This window comes from Rhipicephalus microplus, chromosome 1 (genome assembly GCF_043290135.1).
Source record: "Rhipicephalus microplus isolate Deutch F79 chromosome 1, USDA_Rmic, whole genome shotgun sequence".
Taxonomy (NCBI): domain Eukaryota; kingdom Metazoa; phylum Arthropoda; class Arachnida; order Ixodida; family Ixodidae; genus Rhipicephalus; species Rhipicephalus microplus.
Window position 1 is genome coordinate 43,364,751 of NC_134700.1, and position 27,965 is coordinate 43,392,715.

The 27,965-nt window shown below is 46.9% G+C and overlaps 1 protein-coding gene across 8 annotated transcripts in view; it reads left to right on the forward strand.

Annotated features, from left to right (window-relative positions):
• The window catches only part of LOC119178803 (proteasome adapter and scaffold protein ECM29), an 881,180-nt gene that overhangs the window by 525,261 nt on the left and 327,954 nt on the right, over positions 1-27,965 (forward strand). For all 8 annotated transcript variants that reach the window (XR_012895350.1, XM_075895092.1, XM_075895224.1 and 5 more), the window contains 2 exons: positions 197-276; positions 9,949-10,054. Coding sequence is in view for 7 of the 8 variants with exons in the window: in XM_075895092.1 (XP_075751207.1) it covers positions 197-276; positions 9,949-10,054 (186 nt within the window). In the remaining variant the exon portion in view is untranslated. The remainder of the gene's footprint in view (positions 1-196; positions 277-9,948; positions 10,055-27,965) is intronic.

The following is a 27,965-nucleotide window of genomic DNA, read 5'->3' on the forward strand; positions in this document are numbered from 1 at the left end:
ACATCACTGGCAAGATGGAGAGTCACTCATAGGAAATAGCCATGAACACAAGTGGTACTCTCAAGTTGTGCCTCCTGCTTGGTCCACAAGGCTTGTCATGTCGCAAAAGAAAGGAGACCGCACTCGTAACATTAGAAATAATGAAGTGCACGAGCAGGCAAATGATGCCACAGCTCACTATTTTGTTTACTTGCAGGTTGATCTGTACTTCAAGGAAATCATGGTGGATGTCATGCAGCACTTGACCAGCAATGAGTGGCGTGTGCGGGAATCCAGGTGGGGTGTTCCTGCTGACCATGATTATGGATAGGTAGAAGCACCTGCCGACTGTTTTTTATATATTCATGCTTCATCATGCTCTCTGGGGTGCAATCTTGTACACACTCCATGATAGAATGTTCTATTGTACTGCGTGAGACTGCTCAAGGCCTGCGCATGTGGACAGGGCCTGAAAGAGCCAGTGCTGTCAATTATTTTGTCATCTGTTGAAATAATGACGACTTGTGGTCAAAGAACGGGGAGGTGTCTTTACTCAGCAAGGGCTTGCTCCAAATCCTAACTTCGTTTGTTTTCCTCCTCTCGTCTCTCATGCCGCTCTTCCCAAGTCCATGTTCGAATTCTTTATCCATGCAATAGCTTTGATAAGTGCAGAAAATAGGGTGTTTGCCTTGGTGTCGGCATGAGAATTTTCAATTGTGAGGGAAAAGTGTCTTTTTTTTGTTTGCATTACTGAAAAATATAGATGCAAATAAATCGAGTAATACCGTATTTACTCGAAAAATGCTCGCACTCGCATAATTCTCGCACCCCCCACATCGTCCGACAAAAATATGATTTCTTTTTTTCCTCGAGTAATTATCGCACCCCCAAAAAACTGCCGCAATAATGTCGTCTGCTCATTCAAACCACTGATGATGATAGCACGCACCATCTGGTGCCATCTCTTGTGCATCAAGCACGGAGATTCAATTCAATCTTAGCCAAAGTGACAAGCTCGCGTTGCGGCATGTTTTGTATGTTGTGTCGGTAATCTTGTCACATTATGGGGCGATACCGAAGCTACACAGCTAATTTCAAGCTGAAAGTGATAGATCATGCACTAAACAACGGCAACAGGGCCGCCGGTAGGCCCTTCGGAGTCTGCGAGTTTTGTGTTCGCTACTGGTGACAGCAGCTGAAAGCCACCAAGACGCGTTCGGCCTTCCGTGCACCTAAAACTGGGATTGATGGTAAACTTTATTTCTTCTGCAGGAATCTGCAGACGATTTTCTTAAATAGCCATTAACCCAATACTGACGTCCTACGCTTACCTTTTGAGGGTTTCTGTTGAGCAAAAAACACTAGTGCTACACCCGCAACGCCCACAAGCTTTGCGTTTCGTATTCTAATTCTCGACTATTTTCTTGCACTTTTTGTGTCTCAAATAAAACTTGTTTTGTGTTGAAGCTGTGTTTTTATTGTTGGGGCAAGTTTTAATTAGTGCTTCTCAAAGCTTGCTGTTAGTTGCTGATGTGAGAATCCTGATTTGCGGCCACCTTCCCCGTAAGTTTTCCCCGCGTAATTCTCGCACCGCTCAACTTTGCATCAGTTTCTCGTCAAAAAAAAGTGCGAGGATTATGCGAGTAAATAGGCTAAGTATAGTTGAACCCCTTTATAATAGGCATGCTCTGGGCAGCAATTCTTGTCTCTTATATTAGATGTCTCTTCTACTCATTTCTCTCTTATATCAGTGTCTCTTATAAAGTGGTTTGCCTGAATTTCCAGGCTCGAGTGAAAATTGAACCCTGGCATTTTGTGTGGCAGGCAGGTGTTCTACTACACAGCTACGTATCTGCTAGAAAATGTGGTTACACTCACTTCCTTTGCTTGGAAATCACTGAAAATAACGTTCATGCTTTACAAACACATGCGTACTGTATACAGGCTTCACAATACAGCATGTAATATTGCAGTAATAATGCATGGTACAAGCATACATTGCGACTGGGCATCAGAACGTATGTGTAGGCAAGTGTGGGCGCAGGTTAGTCAGACGGGCACAGGAAACACCCATAGACGAAGAGACACCTCTTTATATACATATCGGCACAAACACGGGACTACACTACACAACATATATACATGCACATACAAGTAACTAACTATGTTTCACACTCATACCACACCAGTTAATTTCGGTGTGGAGTTGTTGAAGAGCGAAACTCCGAGCTCTCGTCCGGCGTACCCCGAACAAGGGGCGGGTTGCAATGGTGCGCGGAACCAAGTCGGCGGCGCATGCCGTCTGGTCGTAGTCTCAGCGGGCCGGAAGAGGGCCGCGTGGACTTGGCGTCAGGATGGGGGTGAGTTGCCTCCTCTGAGTCAGGACTGGTGCGTGGCCCGACTCAGCTGATGCAGGCTAGGAAGAAGCTCAGTGCAGCAGTGTCGGCGCCTGGCACAACACCACGGACGTCAACAGGAACAGTGACACAAAGGGTAGCTTGAACTGTACCAGCTAAGAATGGAACCTTGGACAGCAACTGGCCAGCACCAGGGACAACGCCAGCACTCGCCAGGAACGTCGCTGGGGAACCGCAGCCAGGGACAGGTGGGGCGATGTGGAGATGCCCAGCCTAGTAGTCCATGGGATTGTGGAAGCCAGGATGGGCCCCGGACTAGCAGCGTCTGATCGAGACGTCCAGACGGGGCTCGCTGCTTGACCGCCCGATGCGTTTCTCTTCCGCTCGCCAAAAGATTGTGGGGGTGTTGACACCCTCTGCAAAGTTGTTTGCGCAGCGTGGCGCATGTGTCTCGCCCAAAAGCCATATTTCGGGGGGACAACCACCGGACGATAGATGGCATTGTGTTCGCGGTGAGTACTACTATCATCATCATGGTTGGTAGAGTTGTAGCGCCGGTGGTGACCCCTGGCGGAAAGCAAGCCTTGGTGGCGGGCGAGAGTTGAGCAAGTCTCTTCTGCGCGTGGCGGTTGCCGCGAACGGTTGTCTCTAGCGTGGGCCCCGGTGCTCGGCACCACGGGTCCGCGCCAGGGACCCTCGTGGTAAGACAAGTGTTGGCGAACCCGCCTTGTCGTGTTATTATGCTTGTCATATTATTGTGTGTTTGTTGTGTTATTGTGTTTGTCATGTTATTGTGTGTTTATCGTGTTATTGTGTTTGTCATGGAGTGTATGGTCATATTGTGTTTGTCATGGAGTGTATGGTCATATTGTGTACAGATGTCCTAGTGTGTTGCTAACGATTGATGTATTGATTCAGCGGGCGATATCATTGTTGTAAATTAGTTAAATAAATGTGTGTATGTTGTTTGGTTGGTACTGACCATGTCTACAGGGCGTGGTGGCGTGTCGCCCGCCAATTCGAGACCCCACACTGCCGGCCCAACTTGGAGCCCTTGGAGCGTCAGACGACTGTTTTCGCGGTTTGGTACATGCTTTTGTTAGAGCCGGGGTAGAGTAGGCCTAGAGGGACTTCTCGTTGCTAGCGTCGGCAGTGTGCTTCGTTGGAGAAGCAAGGAGATTGGTTTTGTGATGTGTTTGAACTTGTCGGCAGGTCGAGTTTTTATTTTTTTCTGCTCGCAAGTTTTTTTTTTTAGTTAGTTGTTTAAGAACATTGTTCAGATGTGACGAGAGCCATGCGGTCTGCATCCTGGGGTGAGCAAGGCTTAAAGCACGTGGATTGTAGGCCAGGCCCGAAGGGAGTGAGTACGGAAGCCTCGTGGGTGGTCGGATTTTTCTATAAATAGCTTCTTCTATCTCCTTGGGTTCAGGGAGGCGGGCGTCGTTGCTGTGTGGTATTGCGGCTCGACGCCGAGGCGTCGTAACACCGTCCGGGGCGTCGAAATTGCCCCGCCACAATGATCTAGTGGCTAAGGTACTCGGCTGCTGGCCCGCAGGTCGCGGGTTCAAATCCCAGCTGCGGCTGCATCTCCGATGGAGGCGGAAATGTTGTAGGCCCGTGTGCTCAGATTTGGCTGCACGTTAAAGAACCCCAGGTGGTCGAAATTTCCAGAGCCCTTCACTATGGCGTCTCTCATAATCATATAGTTGTTTTGGGACATTAAACCCCACATATCGATCGATCGGGGCGTCGTAACACCGTCCGGACCTGTGGACGCCGATCGCTCGATAAGCTGCTGTGTGCGGCGAGCGATAGGACCACCATACAGAGTGGATGTCTCCTCGCCGTTGCCCCTTTAATGCCTAGGCTGGGTGCTGCGTGGATGCCGGTTGTTGCCGAGTGACTCATTAGGCCTAATGCTCTGCGCAGCCGCCTGTCGCACGCGGCACAACCAGGAAGATCGTGGCGTGAAGGTGTTGCACCCTGCTTCCCTCATTTTTTTTTTAATCTTGCAATGCACGAGTTATGAAAAAGTTTTGTTTTGTTTTTTTCAATTTTTGAGCTGGACATCTCAGCCGCTGCCAATGTATTACCTAGCAGTACTGACCATCATACCACGTGGGCGAAAAGCCCGAAGCTCCCTTCTCTAGGCCCTCCTTTATTGTTTCTGTCGAGTGTTTTAGAATGTGTCAGCGGGAGTGTTGTAATCCACAGCTGGCTGTCTCCTGTACATTGTCAGCGCCGCTAGCCAGAAATGCGGTCGTAAGGTCGGGGGATAGAGATGCTTGCGACCTGAGCAACTGCCTGCAGTTCAGCGCCCTCGTGAGTGCTGGTCGCAACTCGACGTGTCGGCACTGGTGACGGTTCGTCGCGCCGATGGTTGCGGGACCGGTACTGAGGTGATGTCGAGCCTGACAGTGCAGCAGTGTCAAGCGGCAGCGGTGTCGTGGTGCATGGACATTATAAAGGGACTTGTGTTGTGATTTTTTTTGTTAGAGCTTGTTGTAGCTGACTTCTTTGTTTTCGGAATATGGTTTGAATTAAGGTTGGGGAGATGTGGGAGTACTAACACCCCTCGTAAGGTTGTTTGCGCTGCGTGGCACTCTTGTCTCGCCCAAAAGCCTTATTTCGGAGGTGACAGCCACCGGGCGATAGATGGCATTGTGTTCGTGGTGAGCACCACTATCATCATCATGGTTGGCAGAGTGGTAGCACCGGGGGTGACCCCTGGTGGAAAGCAAGCCTTGGTGGCGGGCGAGAGTTGAGCGAGTTTCTTCTGCGTGTGGCGGTTGCCGCGAATGGTTGTCTCTAGCTTGGGTCCTCGGTGCTCGGCCCTGCGGGTACGCGCCGGGGCCCTCATGGTAAGTCAAGAGTTGGCAACGATGCCTTGTCGTGTTATTGTGTTTGTCATGTTATTGTGTGTTTGTCGTGTTTTGCATTTGTCATGTTATTGTGTGTTTGTTGTGTAATTGTGTTTGTCATAGAGTGTGTATGGTCATATTGTGTACGGATGTCCTGGTGTGTTGATAACGATTGATGTATCGATTCGGTGGACAATATCGTTGTTCAAAAGTAGTTAAATAAATGTATATGTTGTTGTTTGGTCTACTTCACCCAATCATCATTAATCACCATCACGGCGATAACTGCGCACTTCAAATCGGTCCCGCACACTGCACACGAATGCTCATCGACGACAACTCGCACATCTCAAGTCAATGTTTTCACTACAATGTGATTATCATGACGACTTCAGGGTTTAAAGCCAGCCAACCAATGCAAAAGGCACACACGTGTTTCCTATCACGTAGCGAATGCATGGCAAGTAGAAAAGTATCTCACAAGCATAATTTTCCGTGGTTTAAAGTATGCTACCTATTACACAAAATGCAGCCATATATGGAAGTTTTACTGACATAAGCCCCTTTTAACTTTATAGGTTACATTGTACAGGGCTGGAAGTGCTGCGCCATTTGGGCCATTCTGCAGCAATTTGACATACTGCGGCAGACTGATCAAAACAACGGTATCCATGATAATTGTCGATTGGAAGAGTAAACCGCTGAATCTAGCCGACTATTATCATCGAACAAGCAATGGCGGCATAAAAGACCCGGCCGCACACATATCGAGTGTAGTTCGATCATGTTGTGATCCGGTTCATTCATGGGGTTTGCTACTTGTCTACTCACCGTTATCGCCATGGCTTTCCCACAAAAGATGTGGCGTTAGCACGAGTAACTGCGAAAGATCTAGTGATGCAGTGAAACCTCGATAGTTGGTAGCAGCCGAATACGTGGCATGATCGTGCACTAAATGGCAGTGTGCATTTACAAGTACCAACGTGCATCTCTTGACGTGCGCTATCGCCACCAATAAAGAAATACAGCACCACTGCAGATGTTGCCCAAAGTGTCCTCCAGAAAGACTTCCTTTATGCTAAAGTGGTGCAAAGATACTGGGCTGGCACTGTCGTACGATTGTTTCATTGCACGCAGTGGCGACGCCTTGGAGCATTTCGAAACTGTTGAAGGGTCCAGAATACGCAGCAAATAAAATGGCGACAGAATGAACACTATCAGCTTTCTGCGATGCGTATTGCCGCTCCTGTACTGCGATTTGATACTAAGCGACAACTGACAGTTTCATTAAAACATCCAAGTTGATGCCATCGTTTCAACTCGAAGAGCGAGGGTCAGGGCACAAAACCTTGCCTCTATTCGAGCTATTAATGAGCAAGTGATGATTTTGAGTACTTCATTGAAACATGGAGCAGGTGCGTGGTCTTTGATAATCTCCTGGTTAGTTGCATGCAGCATGGCACCTATATGCGGCCCATGCCGTCACTTCCTGGCAGCTCATCGTATTGTGTGCGCGGGCTTGCTGTGTGAATTGCTCGTCCCCACTTTGCGCCAGACCGAGCGGAGATGAGCCAACTAGTGTGTTTAATTAGTGTAGGGATAACGAAGTTCGGCCAAGCGAAGTGCAGGGCGATAATCTGTACTCCTCCGTTTCTCATATCAGATGCAAGACAACAGAGGCTAGCAATACTCCTTGCAGTAGATGCGTTCATGTAAAAAAATATTCCTATGTTTTTTCCACCAAGAATATATTCTTTTTTTTTTTCGTTTCAGGCTGAGTAATAAATCAGCATGTTTTGTATCACACACGCACACACACAGACGCGTAGACGCGCTTTGGGGTGGTAAATTTGGTAAGCTCGTTAGTGCTGAAGGTTTAGTTTATGAAAAATCATTCGAATTTTTTTTCTTAGTGAGAAATAGTTTTGATTGATGATGATGCTTGATCCTAGAAAGCTGCCCCAAAACTAACTCGCATTGCTTAAATACAAACCTTTTGGTGCTCCGAATCTGCTCCAAAACTCCCCTTTGACAGCACCAAAGCTGCTCGAAAACAGCGTTAATACCACTTTCTAAGCTGCTCCAAAATTCTGAAGCACGCTTCTATCCTTGCATTGTATTAATCCACTTCTCAACTAACACCATACGATAAAAAATTAAAGCATATCCACGGAGTGAATATGATGAGTTGGGTGAATTTGTCCGTCTGTCTGTGTGTTCATCAATTGCGTTTGTCCGTCCGTCCGTGCATCAGTTTGTCTGCCCGTCTATCCGTCCGCCCGTCCGTCTGTGCTTCAGTCTATCTGTGCATTCGTTTTTAGGAATCAAGGCTAGCCCGCCGGCTTTGCGCGGACTTTGCCGCCTCTTTCTGCTTTCTCATGTCCTGACATGATCTCCTCTCCTCCGCGGTCTTCCGTGCTGGGAGAGCGAGGAGGGACGCTTAACCCCTCTCACCCGGTAGTGGATGTCGACTCTTGCGCCGCGTGGAAAGTCTCCCGAAAGGTTTCACGCGCGTGCGTCTGGAGTGAGAGAGACCTCTCCGGGGACGACATGGGGGTAGGCACGCTTTTCTTTTCTGTCTGTCGGCTCCCTTCGTTTAGAGCTTGTTCGGACACCGCCAATAGTGCTTTGGGCCTGCGGCAAACGCTTACCTTATGTCGCCCCCCCCCCCCCCCCCCTTCCGAGCGCTAGGCTGAAGTGTGGTGCAGTGTCCTTGTGTGTGGCCAAGCTACGCCGACCCGTATCTCTCCGAAGCCAGCGCGAGTGCCTTTGCCCTTGCTGGAGCAACCGGGCCTTGGTCCCGGTGTCTCTGTGAATCACTTTTACCACGGCACCCTGTGTAGTACTTCTCGCCTGTGGCGTGGATAAGCCCATTTGCTTTCCCGCTGGGCCTTTGCAACGGGCTGTACTGCTTTTTGGTGTTGCCGCAGGCAATAAAGTGTTGTGACATTGAGCAGTATCGTGTTTTCGCCACGGCGATGGTCAACGCGTGCCCTGTGGCTCCCTAAGACCGCACCCACGCTAGTGGCCGTAATCCTTCGAGATACGTGTCACTACACGTTCATCTGTCTGTCTGTTTGTCTATCTGTTCATCTGTCTGATGCTGCCGGTTATGGCTGTCGTAGGACAGGGTTAAGCTAAAAGAAGCTTCGCCTCTAAAAAGTGTGCACTAAATGGTTAAACTACGTACTAGGGACAGAATATTGCTATTGTGTTCAATCTTTAAAAGCGAAGCTTAAGGGTACACCAATTTTGTTGGTGTAATAGTGTACCAGTAACGTCCGTGATTAACATGAACGTTGGTTGTGAGGATGAAGATGTTTGATCAAGTGTCAAGGTGAATGCATCCACTGCACTCACATTAAATATTGCTATAGCTACAAAACGGCCATAGATGTTGGCCAAGCTTTCTTCTATCAGTGTACAGTGACCATTCAACTTCTTACGCAAAAACACATTTAACTTTAGTGTTATACTGTTTTCCATCATGGAGGGATCAACCATGTTTTTCTTTTTATGTTGAAGAGACCAGCAACTAGCCATCCTGGTGGAAATGAAAAGAGTGTGAATTTTAATGACCAATTCAAGCATCTTTTTTCATCATCTGGATAGGATTTATATTTTTAAAAGGTGAAAAACTGGCATTTTATGCACTTAATGGAAGAGCCTAGAAGCTGGAATATAGACTTATTCGATTTCCTCTACATACTGTGATGCTTTCATGCATGCTATAATTAGTGCTCAAAATAAGAGTAGTCTTACCATTAATCATTCCCGTTACATTCTGTGCTGCTTACAAGGTAAAAGCAGTTGCACGCTGGTAGTGGCGCTGCTTTGTTGCACTGAGTCAAGCATGTTGAGCCACGGTATATGCATCTGCAGTGCATGCAGGCGTCACAAACTGTTCTTGTGCCCAGTTCCTACCATTTCCTGGAAGTTGTTCGTTGTAGATATATGACCAAAAATATATTTCAAAGGCATAAATATATGTGCTTCTTTGGAAAGGGAAACAACAACAAAAAGAGAATACATCGACATACATACATGGTTCCTGCCCTGCAACACTCAAGTTACCTGTGATGTATCACTGCTTTGCATAGGCCTTCATGTTGAAGAAAGGGTCACTCAATCAATGACCGACCGCAAGGGCACAAGAGCAACCTCAAGACCAAAACTGGCAGCAGTCTGGCAATGCATAGTGCTGATTGTGGCTGTACTCCCAATTTTTCACAGACAAGCATCCTGCGCAGACATCCAGATGGAGATGGATAATCGCGAGAAATCTACAAAGTGTGGACGATTCATTCCCATTCCATTAATCAATCATACTAACAATGTGATCAATAATCTCCACATTAGAAATTTGCAAATTTGTGGACTAGTTGACACAAACACGTAGTGCTTGCTCTCCTATGCCCCTTTCTAAAGAATTGTTTATATTTGCACCTACGTAATTAAATCCCATGTTGTTAGCCAGTACCAATTCTTGCCTGTCTTCCTTGTATTTTTGGCCCGCATTGTTTACATTCATGAAGCTGTGCCAAGTAGCTCAAGTTCAAACCTTATTGTTTTCAATTACTTGTTTTCTTTCTTGTTTTTTTTTGCTAATTAAAAAAATTCTTTGTAGAGATTTCTCCTCTTGAGGCTGTATTAATTCTCTTTTGGCATGAATTAGGATCAAAATGGGTGAGTATCTGGGGAAGATTGTCGCATGCAGGTGAAAATGGCCAATCTTTTCATGTGGTGTGCAGCTGCCTGGCCTTGTCTGATCTGTTGAGTGGCCGCAACCTGGACAACGTGCTCGACCATGTGCCTGATCTCTGGGAGAGCCTGTTTCGTGTGCAGGACGACATCAAGGCAAGCAACACCAGCAGCCCACTCGAAGCTTCGTGTATACAGTAAAATCTCGGTATAATGAACTTTAGGGGATCGCGGTAATTCGTTCATTGTTTTGAAAGGTCGTTATAGTGAAAGCCCCGGAATTAACCATAACTACTTATTTTTCACCGACTAAAACGTCTTACCTTTACAACTGTAGTTCCTTGAACTCGTTTTTCACGATAAAAAACAAATGCACAAGTGAACACCAAAATATGCACGTTTCCTTAAAGAAGTCTGTTTTTTTTTTCCAACACGTGCAGCACATACTTTGCTGTGCAAGGCCTCCAGCTCATCCATATTTTCCACTTTCTCCTTAGCGAAAACTGCTTCCCATTCTTTGTCGCAAGCAGAGATGTACTCATTGTAGTAGCACCGCAGCGCGAACACTGACTTGCTTTAGAGACACGATAAGTAATCACCGAAAAGATGAACATGACTGACAAGGCCTCCTCAGAGAACACCTATACCCCTTTGGCCTCTTAGATCACATGTAGAAGTGACAAAGATAACTAAAACCCGACGCGTCGCAGCTGTCATTGCCTCTTCCGATGAAAAGACAGAGCTAAAGAAAGAAAATTCCTCGTGTTTCATTTTCTGCTCCCTCACTGTCTTAGGTTTTCCAAGCCCAGGCTTTCTGCTCCGCAACTCCTCCTCTGTCTGTCTGACCTTCCCTCCTGTGTTGCCTTCGCCTCTGCACTAGTAAACCTGCAGCGTCAGCGTTTCGACAAAAAGATCGAAAAAAATTTGCCTTTTTTTTTTTCCTCCGCACCGTCGCGCATTTTCCGAGAAGCTAAGCGTTCGTTTGCTTTGTCGTCTGCTTGGGTACCGCTTAGGTAAACGGGCGACTCCATCGTCAACTCCTGCACTTTAAGCTGGACAATGGGGTTCTCTACCGCCACGTCTACCAGCCTGACGGTCAGCGCTGGGTTCCTGTACTGCCACGCTCTCTTCGACTTCAGGTGCTCGAAGCCTTCCACGACGACTTGACTGCTGGCCATCTTGGTTTTAAAAAAACTCTTGACCGCATTCGATGTCGTTATTACTGGCCTGGCCTTTCTTCTAGTGTAGCGCGGTACGTCGGTTCCTGCTACCTATGCTAGCGTCGTAAACTCCCCACGTCTGCACCTGCTGGGCCTCTACAGCCATTTCCGTGCCCTTCAATGCCGTTCGAGGTTGTAGGTGTTGACCTTTACGGGCCTCTCCCCGTCACACCTGCTGGCAAACGATGGATAGTGACCGCCGTGGACCACCTGACGCGCTACGCTGAGACTTCCTCTGTTATTACAGGCTCAGCTGTGGAAGTTGCAGACTTTATTCTTCATGCCATAATCCTGCGTCATGGGGCTCCTCGTGTACTGCTTAGTGACCGCGGCAAAGTGTTCCAGTCACAAATTGTAAATGAAGTACTGTGCGCTTCTGGGACTACTCACAAGACAGCTTCAAGCTACCACCCTCAGACAAATGGTCTCACGGAAAGATTTCACCGAACCCTTGCTGACATGATAGCCGTTTACGTCCAACCCGACCACAAAAACTGGAATACTCTTTTACCATTCCTTACATTCGCTTATAACACCACTGTTCAGTGAACAACTTGCTACTCACCGTTTTACCTTGTGTACGGACGTACCCCGACTACCTTTCTCGACGTCTCCTTCTTTAACAGCCTTGGGAATTAATGTCAGTCTTCTAGCGAAGAATACATTTCCCGCCTGGCCCACTCTCGCCATCAGACACGCATCAATACTGAAGCGAGACAGCACGAGCGGAAGATCATCTATGACGCACCCCACCACGTTGTGTCTTTCCAACCTGGTGACGAAGTGCTGCTTTTGACCCCTATTCACACTCCTGGTCTCTACGACAAATTCCAATCACGCTTCATTGGGCCATACATTGTTTTAGGACAGACTTCGCTGGTCAATTATCGTGTGACACCACTCGTCGCCCCAACAGACCGCCGCTACCGCAGCACAGAGATTATCCACGTTTGTTGCATGAAACCTTTCACGCGACGTTCCCCGTCACATTGACTTACGGCGGCCAGGGTGTCCGCTTCCAAGTGGGGGGAATGAGTGTGGGCATTTGTTACTTACATCGTCCTCATCCTTGCATGATCACAATCACTATCATCCGCTTGTCTCTTTGTCCTCATTGCCACTCTGGGTCATCGTCTCTGTACTGGCTCTGCCCGTTCGTTTTGCGAGGTCTTTCCTCAAATAAACGCTGACGCAGCCAAGACTACCAAAACTTCATAGTATGACTATGTCTGCCGCATTGGCCTCGCCATACCACTGGCCACTACACCTACTCGTCATTATGTTTACCATCAGTTATATCCGGCCTCTATCATTCCTATACTAATGCAGCCGTTAGCCTACGCCTCGCCACCGGCTGCTCGTTGGCAGTGGCGCAACACACGGCGGGTCCACTGCCAGCGCTGTGGAGGGATCGGCCATGTTGGCCGCCAGTGCTCCACGGCTAGGCAAAATGTGCCGTCCATGTGTTTCAACTGCGGTTAACCGGGACACTTGCGGGTCGAATGCCCAGACAACCGGATTCTGGGAAACCGCCGTTGGTAGATGTTGTGCCGGCGGGCATCTACGACTGCGCGCTCCAGGTTGCGACTGCTGCTGGCCGAAAAGAACACATGCTCGATATTCGCATTAGAGCGACGACGTTTCAGGCTCTCTTAGACACTGGGTCCAGCATAAGTCTTCTAGGACAACAGGCGATGGTGACCGCCAAAGCCACAGGGGCCAGCCATAAAAGAGAGATACGAGTACTCCGCTTAGCTGCAGGCTGGTTCTCTACCTCGCTCTCATGCAAGATACACTGGGTAGCAGGCTCTTGCCAGCAGCGTTTTTTGTGTGTGCCCGACCTTTGTTGCGACATAGCACTCGGGAGAGGCTTTCTGTCTGTGACCAAAATATCATTTCATGTTCCACTTGGAGGTTGGACAATCGGTACTGAACCGCAGTGCATGGTGCCTTTCATCAAGGGAGAGCGCCGGGTTAAAGGAGGGCTAGACAGCGAAGAGACCTGTCACCTGCAAGTAATATTCGCTGGGCCATCTGACCTTGCTGCCAACTCAGAAATCTCCACCGCCAGTAACCCCACACATCTCACAGCTCAGGACAACGTAGACAAAAGTCTAGCACAAGTGCTTGAGACCTGCTACGGTGGTCTAGTGTATAAGGTACTCGGCTGCTAGCCTGCAGGTCGTGGGATCGAATCCCAGCTGGGGCGGCTGCATTTTTGATGGAGGCAAAAATGCTGTGGGCCCGTGTGCTCAGATTTTGGTGCACGTTAAACAACCCCAGGTGGTCGAAATTTCCGGAGTTTTTCACTACGGCGTCACTCATAATCATATGGTGGTTTGGGGATGTTAAACCCCACGTATCAATCAATCAGCACATGTGCTTGGGTACTTCAGCCCAATTATTACTGCTACTCCAGGTTGCACTACACTTTCTGAGCACTGCATTGACACTGGGGATAGCCAACCTGTACGTTGCAAAGTTCGCCCTGTCAACGCTAAAAAAAAAGGCCATCATGGACAGCTGCATTGCTGCTCCGGAGAAAGAACTCATATGCTCAAGCACCAGCGAGTGGACTAGTTCTCCTCTTCTTGTTGAAAAGAAGTTCAGTGGATTCCGCCTTGCAGTCAATTATCGGCCACTGAATAGCCATACAAGTGTGCCTGCCTATCCCATGCCCAGGACTGACTGGCTCTTGGCACATTTGGAATGGTTTTCAAGTTTTGACCTTTCGCAATGGTTTTTCCAGATCCCAGTGCGTGAGCAAGATATTCCCAAGACTGAATTTATCTGCCACCAGGGTACTTACAAGTTTACTAGGATGCCCTTTGGTGTTGCAGGTACAAACCTTCTAATTTGGTAGACACTGTTTTCGGCAGTGTAAATCACAGATTTGCAATGGCATTTGTCAACGATGTCTTAGTTTATTCAGACACCCTTGATGACCTCGTGGAACACATTTAATATGTATTAGAGCGCATCCGAAGAGCAGGCCTCGTCATTAATCCAGACAAGATTCAACTCTGCCACGATTCCCTCAAGTTCCTTGGACATGTCATTTCATCTGGGCAGTGTAGACCTGATCAGGGCAAGGTGAAGCAATACTTTTTTGCAAACTAGTTGGTTCATACTTGAAAAATTGATTTGCTGCACAAACTTGAAGGAAAGCAAGGGAGACAGGAAAGAGTGCAGAGAGCGCAGGAAACTGTGCTCTTTCCTGTCTCCCTTGTTTTCCTTCAAGTTTGTGCGGCAAATCAATTTTTCGGAGCAAGGTGCTTGCTGTAATCGGAAAAAAAAGAACAGTGAAAAACCACACAAAGACAGCGAATAACAACTACACAGAACAAGCTCTGGACTTACAACCGAATGTTTATTCAAGAATTGTACACACCACCCCCAACTTATGAAACAACAGTGCATGTGTAAAACAGGACCATCTGAGCCATGTCAACCTTGGCACCTAACTGTTCATGTCATGAAAGGTGTGACGCAATGATAAAATTTGTAGAGGGACTTTCCATCTGCTCGTTGAAAGTCGACACAGAAAAAAAGACAGGTTAACAATCGCACATGTGTTGCGTGCGAACCCACCTCGTGTCGAACTTATCACCTCGTGTCGAACACATCACCTCGTGTCGAACACATCACCTCGTGTCGAACACATCACCTCGTGTCGAACACATCACCTCGTGTCGAACACATCACCTCGTGTCGAACATATCAAACCTCGTGTCCCTCGTGTCGAACATATCAAACCTCGTTTGCACCTCGTGTCGAACATATCAAACGCGGCCTGCTGTGGAGAGTTTTCTCCACCTGTTGCACAGGAAGTAACACGGTTCTAGGCTCCTCACTCGGGTGTCGAGCATTCTCACCCACCGCTCGCCGCCTGGAGGGGAACTGGCTGTAATCCTCGTGCTCTTCGCATGACATGTAGCGTTTCAAGTCGCATATGGGCACCTGTCAGCCGCTCGGTTTGCCTTTCATGTTCGCGAGCCGATAAACGAGCGAAGAAACTTTCTCATGCACTCGGTACGGCCCAGACCATTTCGGTGCCAGCAAGGCAGCAAGCTGTTTGCTAGCATCGCTGAGAACATGATGGCGCCGCAGCACCAGATTGCCCAATTCGTAGTGTACATTCCGATGCATGCGGTCGTACTGCGCCTTCTGCTGGGCCCTAACAGTGTGCTGAAATTATGCCAAGCTTTATGTAAAGCTTCGGCTAACTTCTCGCACAGCTGCGTTGCATATTCAGCGTGTGCTGATGTCGCCACTGGCACTTCACTGTGATCTGCGAGAATGGTCTCTATCGAATTCTGCAGTTCTCTCCCCAGGTTCAAAGAAGGCACATACACAGTCGATAGGTTTACGCAATCGATCGTTATGAAGAACCGATCTCTGGAAGGTAGGTATCCCAATACCTATGTCTTTCAGAGAATGCAACATGCATGTGCTTGATGTTGTGATTGACTCGCTTCGTGGGGTTCGACGGAACAAGGTAGGTGGTTGTTTTCTTGTGCTTAATGCCCAACGCGGCATACGTGTCAACAAACATCTTCGCAAGGAAATAAAACGCGTTGTCTGTGATAAACTGCTCAGGGAACCTGAACTTGGTAAACACCTTCATCAACTTCTCTACAATCACTCGAGCCATCAGCTACATAAGGGGGAAAATTTCAACCCATTTAGTTAAGTGATCTGCGATCACCACTAAATGCTATGAGTTGTGGGGTACTGGCCCATTATGTCCCATGCCGCGATTTGTCAGGGAGTCTGACTGTGTATCGGTTGCATGGAGCCAGGTGTACGTCCGCCTCGTGGCTTGACGCTTTGGCACACACGACATAAATGGGTGTAGTGAATTACATCCTGATTCATGCCTGGCCAGGTAGCGAGGGGACACAACTTAGCATAAGTCTTAAAGCCGCTCGCATGCGCAGCAATTCACGGGTCATGAAAGTAGCGAAGTGCTTCTCTCAACGTGCGCAGTATCACGACTTTGAATGAATCACTTGTGTCATCGTCGGATGGGATGTACCTCAGCAGGGCGCCGTCAGAATCCAGCAGATATGAATCCAGCGCGCTCACAGCACTGCCAGCTGTTGCCGAGCGTTCCGCACCGACAAAAACACCAGCTTCCCCCATCTGTGCAGTGGCCTCACTACCACCTGGCTCCCAAAGCTCGTCGAACACCTTTTGACAAAATGGATCTTTCTGCTGAGCTTCTAACAGTTCCCTTCTGCTGAAAACAATCCCTGCGCTAACAACAGCCTCTACATGGTTCACGCTTTTGCCTTGAACTGACAATTGCTTCGCTGTTTTCGTTAGCACGAGTGTCTCGCTCTCAGTTCATTCCAAGTTAGTCGCGTGACTTGCCTCATGTCGGACTGGAGCACGCGATAGTGCGTAGGCCACGGCGTTGTTCTTACCCTTGCGGTAGCGAACGGTGAAATAGTAATGCTCCAGTAGCAATGCCCGACGTGGCAGGCGGCCACTTGGTTCATTCAAGCATCTCAACCACGTGAGCGCCATGTGGTCCGTCTCAATTACAGACACAACTCCGTCGATGTAAAAGTCAAACCTGCAGAGTGTGAAAACTATCGTGAGACACTCTTTCTCGGTTACCGAGTGGCTCTTCTCCGCCAGTGTCAACCAACAGCTCATGAACGCAATCGTTCAGAGAGAATCTCCATGCTCCTGAAGCAGAATCGCTCCTAAGCTCAGGTCGCTTGTGTCTCTGTGAATCACAAACTCTCTGTTCAAATCGGGTAGCTGCAGCAGAGCCATGTTCGCCAGCAAATTTGTGAGGCAATGCTGTGCGGCCTCCTCCTCACTGCTCCCAGCTCAATGCTGGCCATTCCCAAAGAGCTTCGTCAAAGGTGCCTGCACTGCGGCACAGTCTGGAATGGATTGGTGATAAATGCTCACCGCCCCCAGAAAGCGCCTCAGCTCACTGATATTGTTCGGTGATGGATAGCTGACAATCGCTTCAAGCTTATTGTTATCTGGCAAAATGCTACCCTCGTCAACCGTGAATCCCAGTAATGTTATTCGGGACGCCGCTATCTCAACTTTCTTCGGGTTCGAGTGATGTCCGCACACCTCAGCCTTTCTAGAACACCTCTCATATGCCGCAAGTGCTCCTCGAACGTTTTCCAGTAAACCACTATGTCGTCTAGATATGCGAGAGCATGCTGCCACTTTGCGTATTCCAAAACACGGTCCATTAGCCTCTGATTCGTAGTGGGAGTTTCTACCAAGACAAAAATTCTCCTGAATGGGAAAAGTCCTCTGTGGCATGTGAAAGCTGACTTCTTTTTATCCCGCTTGTCTATCTCAACCTGAAAATATCCATGGCTAGCGTCGAGTGTGGTGTAGTACTTTGCCCCGCCTAGGTTGGATACTAGCAATGAAATTGAGGGAGAAGGGTACACGTCCATCTTCGTAACCTCATTCAGCCTGTGGTAGTCTACACGAAAGCGATATGTATCAATTTTCTCTGGGACAAGAACTCCCGGGAAACCCCATGGGTTGTTTGACCTCTCAACTACGCCTGTGTCAATGAGTTCGTCCAAGGCAATGTCAAGTGCTTTCTGCGTAGCCAAGCTTATCAGTCGGGGATCGCATTTTCAAGGCCGTGCATCACACGTGCTATGCTTGACCAGCGTAGTGTGGCCGGGGCAATCGGTGAACATCGCGTCGTACTCGTACAACAGTGATCACAGCTGTGCTCGTTCCCCTTCTGGCAGGCTCTGTGCCTCTACCATAAGCGGTTGCAGTTACCTTGCCAATAGTGCGGCACATTGTTCCGGCGGGGTGGTTACTCTCTTTCTCGGCGCGCTTTCCTGCTCGCGTACATTACTCTTCCTGTGATTGGCATGTCTTTTTCAATGTGCAGAAGCCTTCGAGAAAAGCTTTAGCGAATCTCTGTCGCGCTTTTGGTGACCGCCGTTTGCAATGTCAATGACAATACCCGACTAGGCGAGGAAGTCTCGACCCAGGATTAGAGACATTTACAGCCCAGGAATATTCACAAAATGTTTGTCTCACGTGTCTATCCCAGCGGATCACTAGACTAGTTGCGCCGCTTGATTGGGCTGTGCCCGTAGCAAGGCGGAAGATGGTGTTGCTTTGTCTCAAGTGGGTATTGTTCTCGCGGAGATGGGGCAACACATCCTCCCCAAATAAAGAAGCGCTTGCCCCTGTATCCAAAAGTGCTAAGAACTTCTTTCGAGCTATCGTTAACTCGATCAACGGTGCGGGTGAGTCTACGGCATCACAGGCACATCAGGCAGAGGGTGCCAGTGATCCGAACGCATTGGTAGGATGACTGATCGCCGCGCAGTGCCTGATGTGGATCACCGGCAGCGCCGTCTGTTTCACGAACCGCGCATTTGCTCCCTACCCAGTGTGCGGTCGCATTTGCGGGCGATGTGCCGTGGTGCGCCACACCGATAGCAAGGACCATGAAAACTTAGCCGGCTCGATCGCAAGTCGCTTTGATCTGGTAATCCTCGCTCCGGGTTGAGCAGCTTGTTAGGCCTCGTGTCTATCGTGCACGCCTGCCGTGGAATGGCACGCGCGGAGGTGGCACGGGCTGTATGGAGCACGTAAACGTAGGGTTTCAAAGCGCAGTCTGACACATCCCAACCGCGTGGTAAGTGCTCATCAGTGATCAATGCTAACGCTTTACCCCTAAATGCTTCTGAGGCTACCGTGCTGCGATTCCACGCACAGCAAGGCTCGATTGACTGCGCTGCGAGCGGAGGTGGGCGATAGGATCGCGCTGCGAGCATGCCCCCTTGTATACACTTCGCCTTGGTAGCGAGCTCTTCTAGGTCTGCAAACTTGCATCCCCTGAAGTGCGCCGCAAAAGTCGGGTGCACCTGTCGCGTAACGCGAGGGTTAGCGAGATGGTACAGTTCGTTCATCGCCCGTATATACACTAGCAAAGATTATTCCGGATGCCAGATGCGTAGCTCCAATTTACTCGGCAAATGCCACTCATGATTAGCCCGTACGAATTCGCCGCAGAAGTTGTCACGAAACTGTTCTATCATGTGGGTGCGATGTCGGGTCTTCCGGAACCATCAAGCCGCTTGCTCGGTGAGTGACACCGGGACCACACGCTCGAGAAGTTCGGCGTCAGAAAGCCCTGTCGCCTGCTGATAATGGAGCAATCGCTCAAGGTACTTGTTGGCACTCTTGGAGTCATGGTAACCTGTGTAGGTAGGCATGTCTACCTTGACACGTGGTCGCACAGTCTGCAAGGGGGCCTGCGCTGTGTTTTGCAGGGTGCTCGCCAGGCTTTGCATAACTGACAGCGCATTGTGTAAGAGTACCTCACTCGAGGGCAAACTGTTGCACGAAGACTCGCCTACAGTTGCGGCATGTGTTGGAGCAACTTGTGGTGGCACCTTTCTCTTTGAGTCCCGAGCTGACTGAGTTCATGGCGTGGCACTTACCATTGTAGGCCTAATTTCTGCTTACACGGTCTCTGCACCCTCCTGGTCGTCCCGTGTGAAATGACCAAAATCTATGCTGTCGGAAAGTTTACAGTGCCCCTGCATCAGCAAAAGGATCACCACTCTGCGACGCGGCATCAGACGACATTGACAAATCTTGGAATTTCAACGTGCCTGTTGTCCTACGTGTGGAGCAGACTTCAAGAATTTGACATTACCGTCGTGTACAAGTCAGGAAGAAAACACTCCGACGCTGACTGCTCACCCCTGCCCTCGTTGACCCACTGCCACAAGACTACGAGAATGGCGACCGAGGATTGTATTTTTGTTGTTGTTGGTTTTTTTTTATGGCTAGTACTTATAGTTTATTTCCTACCTTCCTTGTTGTGCTTTCATCTTTTGTTAAAGCATCGGGACGATTCCTTTTTCTGAGGGGGGCAATGCCACATTCCTTTCTTAAGTTTTGTTGTTGCCCCATTACACTGTTAGTAACTCTCAGCGCAAACCACAACGCTTTCAGTGTTTGAGAAGCTTCAGTAGGTGGTTTTGTTAAAATCACATCATCTTCACAAACATTACAGATTATTCTGTAACCTATGCGGCCGCTAGCGATAACGTTAGGATATTCAACGGCATGTGTATAAATGCCGACAAGCTTCACGGCTTGTCAGGTAATTTTGCAGCGTGTGCTCTGTTGTCGCTATCAGTGATAGTGTCTTGCTCTAATCTGATTTTCCTTTTATGTGGTCTCAAGTTCAGCCAAATAAACAAGTTCATCTTACCATTCAGCTTGCTCCCTTCGTCCGCGTCATGACCCCGTGACAATATCGTTGGCAGAGTGTTTTTTCGTGCGTAGCGATGCAGTTTCAGCGCAGTGTAAGAAACACTAGGGTCTTTAGAATTATGTATCTATCTATATAGCTTGCAAAGAAACACACCATCGAATACTTTCATATTAATGTTACACCTCAGATATGCGTAATATTTGCTTTTTTGATTGAAAATGTTCTCAAGCATGAATGCAGCCACCAGTTGAAGATAGCTGGGCACTCGGCAAGTGCTTAAGCTTTCACTGAGTGGCTGAAGTGTGTGACAGACATTTCTGCATTCAAGTGTCCCAAAAAAAGACTACCATCTTTTTAAAAAAAAACTTCAAAAAATTTACAAAAGAAATTGTTGAATATGAGATTCATGTCACACTGGTGAAACCCTTATCACAGCACCCTCATGTCACAGATAAAGCTTAAAGGATTGCATGTAGGTTAAGCTAATTAAGCTTAGTCAGATCAGTCTATAGTAATTGATACAAACAAGTACTGACAGGTACTATTTGATACCAATTAAGCTGCCATAATTAACGTAGTTACGATTACAAGATGGTCTAGTTAAGCCGGTATATTCCGACCTGTTTAGGTAACTTTCGGCAAGCCAATCGGCACTAATCAATACCAATCTCTACTGATTGATACAGAATAAGTGAGAATAGGCTGTACAGTTAAAGCAAGATGCAACAAAATTGACAAATTCGCAAAAAATTTGTTGTATAGAGAATTTAGTAATATGTAGGTCTGGTACAAAAATTCGAGAAGTTAACCCACAAAAAATAAACAAAAGGGGAACTGAAGGCACAGCTAACCTAAAACACTTATTTAGCGGTAAAAGACTGTGTTATTATTGCGATAGCAGTTATATGAACACTCTTGGCAGATTTTTGCCGTCGCCATCATAATATGTCACAAGTTCAAATCGATAACATGCTCCTACGCATCGCAGCCTTTACGAGCGGGTAAAAGTGCGCGAGCGCTGCTGAAGCTCCGATCGAATAAGTCGGCCCATCTCTGGTGCCTAGTCGGCACATAAAATGACATCCCCTCGCGTGTTAGAACTGTTCTCAGATGCTCAAACAGAAAGGCGACCACACGTCTTGGACGAACATGAAAAAACGCAGGGGCGTTGAGGGTTTGCTCAAGTATAGCAACTGAGAACTTTCATTTTAAGGGCACGATTGCTAGCGCGCATGCTACCTTCATAAGCATTAGTGCGCTTTCAACGTGAAGAGACTGTGTGAAATGTGCAATTCCCCCCGGAACGGCCGTATTTGCTTACACTAAGGTTTTGTATGAGTTCTGCGATATCGGATCCTGAAGAATCGTCTACCAGCCTTACTTCCTATAACATTGCAATTTGTTGCTGTCGCATTTATTGCATTGCATTCAACGCATTGTTGTGTTGTTGCCAGTGCTAATCGACTAATCGCAAAGGCTACGGTCCAACGAACTCGTGGCGTGGCGCAAGACTGTAGCGTGTGATGAATCGGCCTCCGAAGATGCGTCATTGTTACCGTGGTGTCAAAGAGTTTGCATCAGCACCTAATCTGACATCCCCTCAGTAGTGATGACATGGTTGTCTGCATTAAAAAAAAGCAAAACTGAATGTTGTCGGGGGCCACACCATGCACGTGCAGTGAAACCATGCACCATACACGCCTGCACGGTGTCGGCAACGCAGCAGGAATGATGTGGTACTGCGGAAAACTATTCGGTAAAGAGCGCTTCATATGCAGCATTAACCCCCATACGTGAGGCTAACTAAAAGCATGGCACTACCAACGCAGCAGTAGTTTTATTGTCTTGCTTTTTGTTTGGAGGGAGGTGGAGGGTACATTCGAGCATGCGTCCGCGGTGGCGAAAGCAGCGGCAACGCCAGCTCGTGGGGCGCTGACTCACCTGCTCACCTCACACACACCGATGTGCAATAACAGGTGCTCGCTCTCCTGGCAGCCGCCGGGCCACGAGCATGTTTTGTTCACCTCTGTGGCTTCATGTGTAATTAGCAGGGGGGCAACTGCGAAAGATGCATGCTCGTGGCAAAATGACAAAATTGGGACAAAATTCCTAGATTGTTCAGGACGAAAATTCGTTTCAAGTATGTCTCCCGCTGTTACTTTTTGTTACATAGAGGTCACGAGCACATGTGCTTCTATGGAGTTACGGCGGGGAATAGAAAAGCTTCATTATATTGAGGAATTCGTTACAGGGGTGTTTTTGTTAAGGTTCAACTGTATTGTTGTGGTTAGTGTTGGATCTTGCTAAATAATATGAGCTCTCATAGCTACGAGATAGATTTAGGTGTAACTAGGTTGTGTTCATTCTTATTAAGTTCAATTAAGCTAATCCAAATTATGCTATTTTTGAACAGGTCAATTCTAAGTTGAGATAGGCTATCCAGTTTTGACTGCGTAGAAAAGGAAGTACGGGTAATGCCGTATTACGATGGTGTTTAACAAGTCAGTATTGAGTAAGTTGTAATTGTGTGGGCTGTTGGATGACTGAGTATGGCCACATTAAGTCAATGCAGATTAAGCCAGATTAAGCTAATCTGGATTATCATAATACCGAACAAGTAAATTTTGAGTGAGTTAGAGTACCTAGCCCATTGAATGCACGAGCACAGCCCACGTTAAGCCAATCTAGATTAAGCTAGTCTTGAACAAGTCAGTTTTAGTTGAGATTGTCTAGTCAATAGATGACCGAGTTTGATCATGTTAAGCCCTCGTAGATTAAGCTAGATTAAGCTAATACTGAAAAGTGAAATCTTAGGGAGTTGAAATTGCGTAGCCAGTTGTATGAGTATGTTTATAATAATACCATGCAGATTAGGCCAAATTAAGCTAATTCTGTACAAAATTTTGAGTAAGTCAGTTAGGTGGCTGACTATGGCTAGCCAGTTGGGTGACTGAATATGGCCATATTGGGGCTGGATTAGGAAAATGCTGAATAAGTGAATTTTGAGTGAGTTGAGATTGTTCAGCCAGTTGGATGCCTGAGTAAAACCAAGTCAAGCCAACCCATATCAACACAGATTAAGCTAAGCTAAACAAGGGAATTTTAAGTAAGTATAGATTGCCTAGCCAGCGGGCACATTGAGTATGTCTAAATAAGACCATGCGGATTAGACCATGTGATTAGCATGCCAAATTTGGTACAAATATATAAAAGGTTCAATATAGCTCCATGATCGGGGGATATATATGCTATGATCAGTCATTTATATTCGTGATACACTATCATGCCAAGCAATTTTGCAGTGTGTGTCACGCATCAGACTCTGTTAATCACATCCTGTGCATGTGCCCTGAACACGCGGTCGAAAAACAATCACTAAAGCGCCTCACAGATTGCCTAAACTGCCGACCCTTTTCTGAAGAAAAGCTTTTGGGTGCTTGGGAATGTGTAGTTCACGCCGAATGCAGCTTAAAGCAAGGCAAGTTTAGAATGCACGTGCTAATGAGAGCATGTGCTAATCTAGCTAATGTAGAGTCTTTTGTGCGTGTCCTACCCCGAACGGGACAGTGTGTGCAGTGACTCATTGTACAGGAAGACTTATTCTTGGTATACATCAAGTTAATAAAATGGCCCTTGTAGCTCCATGACTTGGTCACGTGTGTCATGGTGCACGTGGCATGCATGGCATGATTTTTATGGCCAGTCATAGGCCCGTATTCATAAACCAACCTTGACGTTACCTCACGTTTTCCTCAAGTTCCTGTACTCTCTACAATCGTTAAAAGGGCACAAAAATGGTAATAGGGTAGACGATAACAACAAGATTGGTTAATGAACACTGGCATACTTTGTTCACCATGCGCAATAACGGTTTAGAAGTTATTAAGAGAACCCGAGGTAAGGTTGAGGTTGGTTTGTGAATACGAGCCATAATGTTCAACATGCGCTCTTCTGATACATTGTCAATGTTGGTGCGCATCAAGTTAATAAAAGACTTGTTAGGGCTCATTGATCAGGTAATGTACATCATGGTGTTCGTGACATGCAGGCTATTGTTTTTATGTTCATCATATTTTCTCGTCATGCCACACCAATTTTGGTATACATCAAGGGAATCAATCAACCGCGAGAGCACTAAGGCCTACATGGCCAGTTAGATGGATAGGCCGACAGATACGCTGAAACTGTCTTTGCTTTGCAACGAAATGCATTGCTTGTAATCATTTTTGCCTAATAATTAGTGCTAGTGGTTACTAACATTATATGTAGAAGCCCTACGATCAGAAGTGAAAAACTGAGCCACATCGCTGTGATGAATCATTACGCTAATGATTCATCACATCGCTGTGATGAATCATTACGCTAATGATTCATCAGTACTTGCTAGGCAATGTCAGTGAATTGAAACCATTGAATGTGAATGAAAATGGCACCTGCAAAGACAGTGTCTCCATCCTATACCGGAAGAGCACATTGAGGTGCCCTAGCCACGCTCGTTTTCTGTTGCCAACTCGACGAGGTCACACCAGTCATGTGACCCATGTCATGCTGGGCAACTGCCCCTTTTCACCCTTCTTAAGGACGCCCGCAATAAACGTGGGGTAATACTCTCTCACCAGTCTCACTCGTAGCTCGTCTGTATGTTGCCTGTCTGCATTCCTCTCGTTTGTAGGCCTCTTCGTCGGCCTGTCGTACGGTTGGGCCACACTCCTTGCCATTCTATACTCACAATAATTTGTTATATGTGGGTTAAACTGTACAAATTTTAACCAACCAAATGACATTTTTTGAAGCTGCCCTCTGCAGTTACCCTCTGCACCACAACCAGTTCTATAAAATTATATAGATGTCTTGCCATAACGCCAACTTCATGATTGCTTTTGAGCCAGTGTGTAAGGGCAATAGAAACTCATGATGCTAGTAAAGGTCCTGCTCAGTTTGGCTGTACCTATTGTTACAAAGCAGAAAACATGGCCACTGTTGATAGACGTGATTTGCTTGAGGTTTTCATCTTGCTTTCATGTGATTTCAGGCTGCAGCTGTCTCGTTTTCTTGGCACACAATGGTTTCACTGCTACACATTCATAGGATTGTTTAATAAGCAAGTGGCTCGGTTCAGTATAAACAATATCATTACAGCCCTCTGGGCAACATCCAAGTTTTTTATGACCAGCTGCTGTGACACAATAGGCACAATAGCTTCATTTAACTGTAGGCTTCTGTGAATACTACTGTATTTGAATTCACTTTGATTTCAATTTAAATTGTTCGAAATGTTGAATTCGAAATGGAGGAAAAGGTGTTATAAGTCTGCATGTAACTCCTCTTGCAAGGGTAGTTTCACTGCTGTAAAGGTTTCTAAAACCCTTTTCACTAGGCAAATTCAGTGCCATTTACAAAGAATGACATTAAGTGGACCTAGTGTTATTTTATCTGCGTGCTGTCACACGTTGAACACAAATGTCATTTTAAAATGATGACCGTCACCTTGGCTCTTCTGAGTCATCGATTTTGGGAGAAATAAAGATATACCAAAGCTTACATGCAACATGCATGTATCTACAAAAAGAATTTTTGTGGGTGAAAAGGTGCTGCTAGAATACAAACGCGGCAATTTTGCGCAACTTGCCAAAGCTGCATGACACACTCAAAAACCAACATGGCCAACGATATGCTCAACTGGTCGTGAATACAGTCAGCTGAAACGGAGCGCATGACTTACTTCCCGACTGCAGAAATGAAACGGCTTTAGGGAACGTAGCGGAACTACGCAGTAATCAATTCGCCACCTTTCGTACTTCATCATTACAGCGAAAAACTATATGTGATGACGGCGTTGTAATATTACCAAAAGTGCATGGCCTTGTTTATGTTTGCCGTTGCGCGGAGAAACATTTCAGCTCATTTGCATGACTATATCTGCTATTATGAAATCATTCTGCAATTAAGAATATACATGCTGACGTAGGGGCAAAGCTGACAGACGACTCGTCAGGCTTCGACATGTGCGCGTACGTTTCTACGGTGATCCACTGGCTCAAACTGGCGTGGCTATATATGAAACCTGTACCATCGTACGTCAAACTGAGTGTGCCCCTAGCTAATTGCATGCAGTGCATCGCCTACTAAGCTCACTTCATCAGCTCCGCGCCCCGTAACGTATAGACATGCATTTGCACTTCCGTAGACATCTTTTTTCTTCGTGCTCACTCAGCACAGAACCAAGCAAAGGTTAAGAGACTATTTTGTCGAGCCAATGCGGCGGCAGCGAGTTGCCTTCGTTTCCACGAGCGATACGCACTTGCGTTCCTGCGCACAAGGACGCGGCAGCACACGGCCTGGTCAGTACGCTTACAATAATTGTAACAGCGCTAAACCATAACAGTGCTAAACCGCTAAGCCACATGTACTGCCACACCGGCAGTACATGATTTAGATTGATTGAGATATTTATCGTTGGTAGGTTTGTCGTGATGATTTGCCGCCGCATTTGTTGGTAGCCGTGGTCACGCTCCCATGAATTTCCATGCAAGCATGATCACCGCACTTGTGCCAAAGTCATAGTAATCATTGCATAATCTACTGAGGCTTTTATGGCAAATGCGCAAAATCGTAAGTTCTTCACAGTTGCAAATGCTAACAAATAAGCCTGTGTGAATAGTGAATTGTAGGTTTGAAGCGAATAGTGGTTTTAGTCAAATAATTTCGTATCGTATTCAAGAAGTATATATGACATGTAAAGAAAAATAGGCATATTTATCATGACCTTACTAACCTGCACAGTATTTAAAAAAAAAATGAAATAGAGCCTTCATGCAAATTCTTTTTTTTTTTTTTTTTTCAAAAGAAGTCAGAAGATTTTTAAATAGTAGCGGGATTTTACTTTCAGTAGGATGCAAGTCATAACCCTTAAAATACGTAACATTTTAAGATTTAAATAATTAATTATAATAATTATTAAGCAAATAGCCCATCATAACTAGCTTTTAAAGTTAATAAAATGAATAGATTTGAGAGTAATATTCTCTCCTAAAGGGGCTGTGTGACACTTTTTTAAGCATTCACTGAAAACTCAATCTTATTTATTGCCTCATGAATTCACCGCTGCAAATATTTTTCCAATCCGTACAGTACACACGAAGTTACAAAGATTTCTCACACGGTGCAAGTGCCTTCTGTCTTCTCATCCAGACGAAAGCACGGGAAACTAAGCAGGAAGGGATGGCATCGCAAAAGGAAATACGTCACACCTGCTTTCTGAGCTTGTGGAGTAATTTGCCGAGAGAGCAATTTTTAGCTGACTTTGAGAATTTGTTGTGAATCGCACGCCGCGTTCTGCGCTATAATATTTGATTTGCGTGTCCCCAGTAGCCTCGACTGCCGATCGGCTGCGTTTTCTGACAATGCCCAAAGAGAATTGCAGGGCCCTTTTAAATTTGAAGGGAAGCGTTGTGGCAGAGCAGATTTCTCCGGGATAGGTTTTTTCGCAGTTACACTCCTACACTGCTGTGAAACCACCTTTACAGGCGGTACATTCGGATTAGTATGCATTTATTTGTTCCTTGCGAATACTTCGAAATTTTCAATGATTCAAATT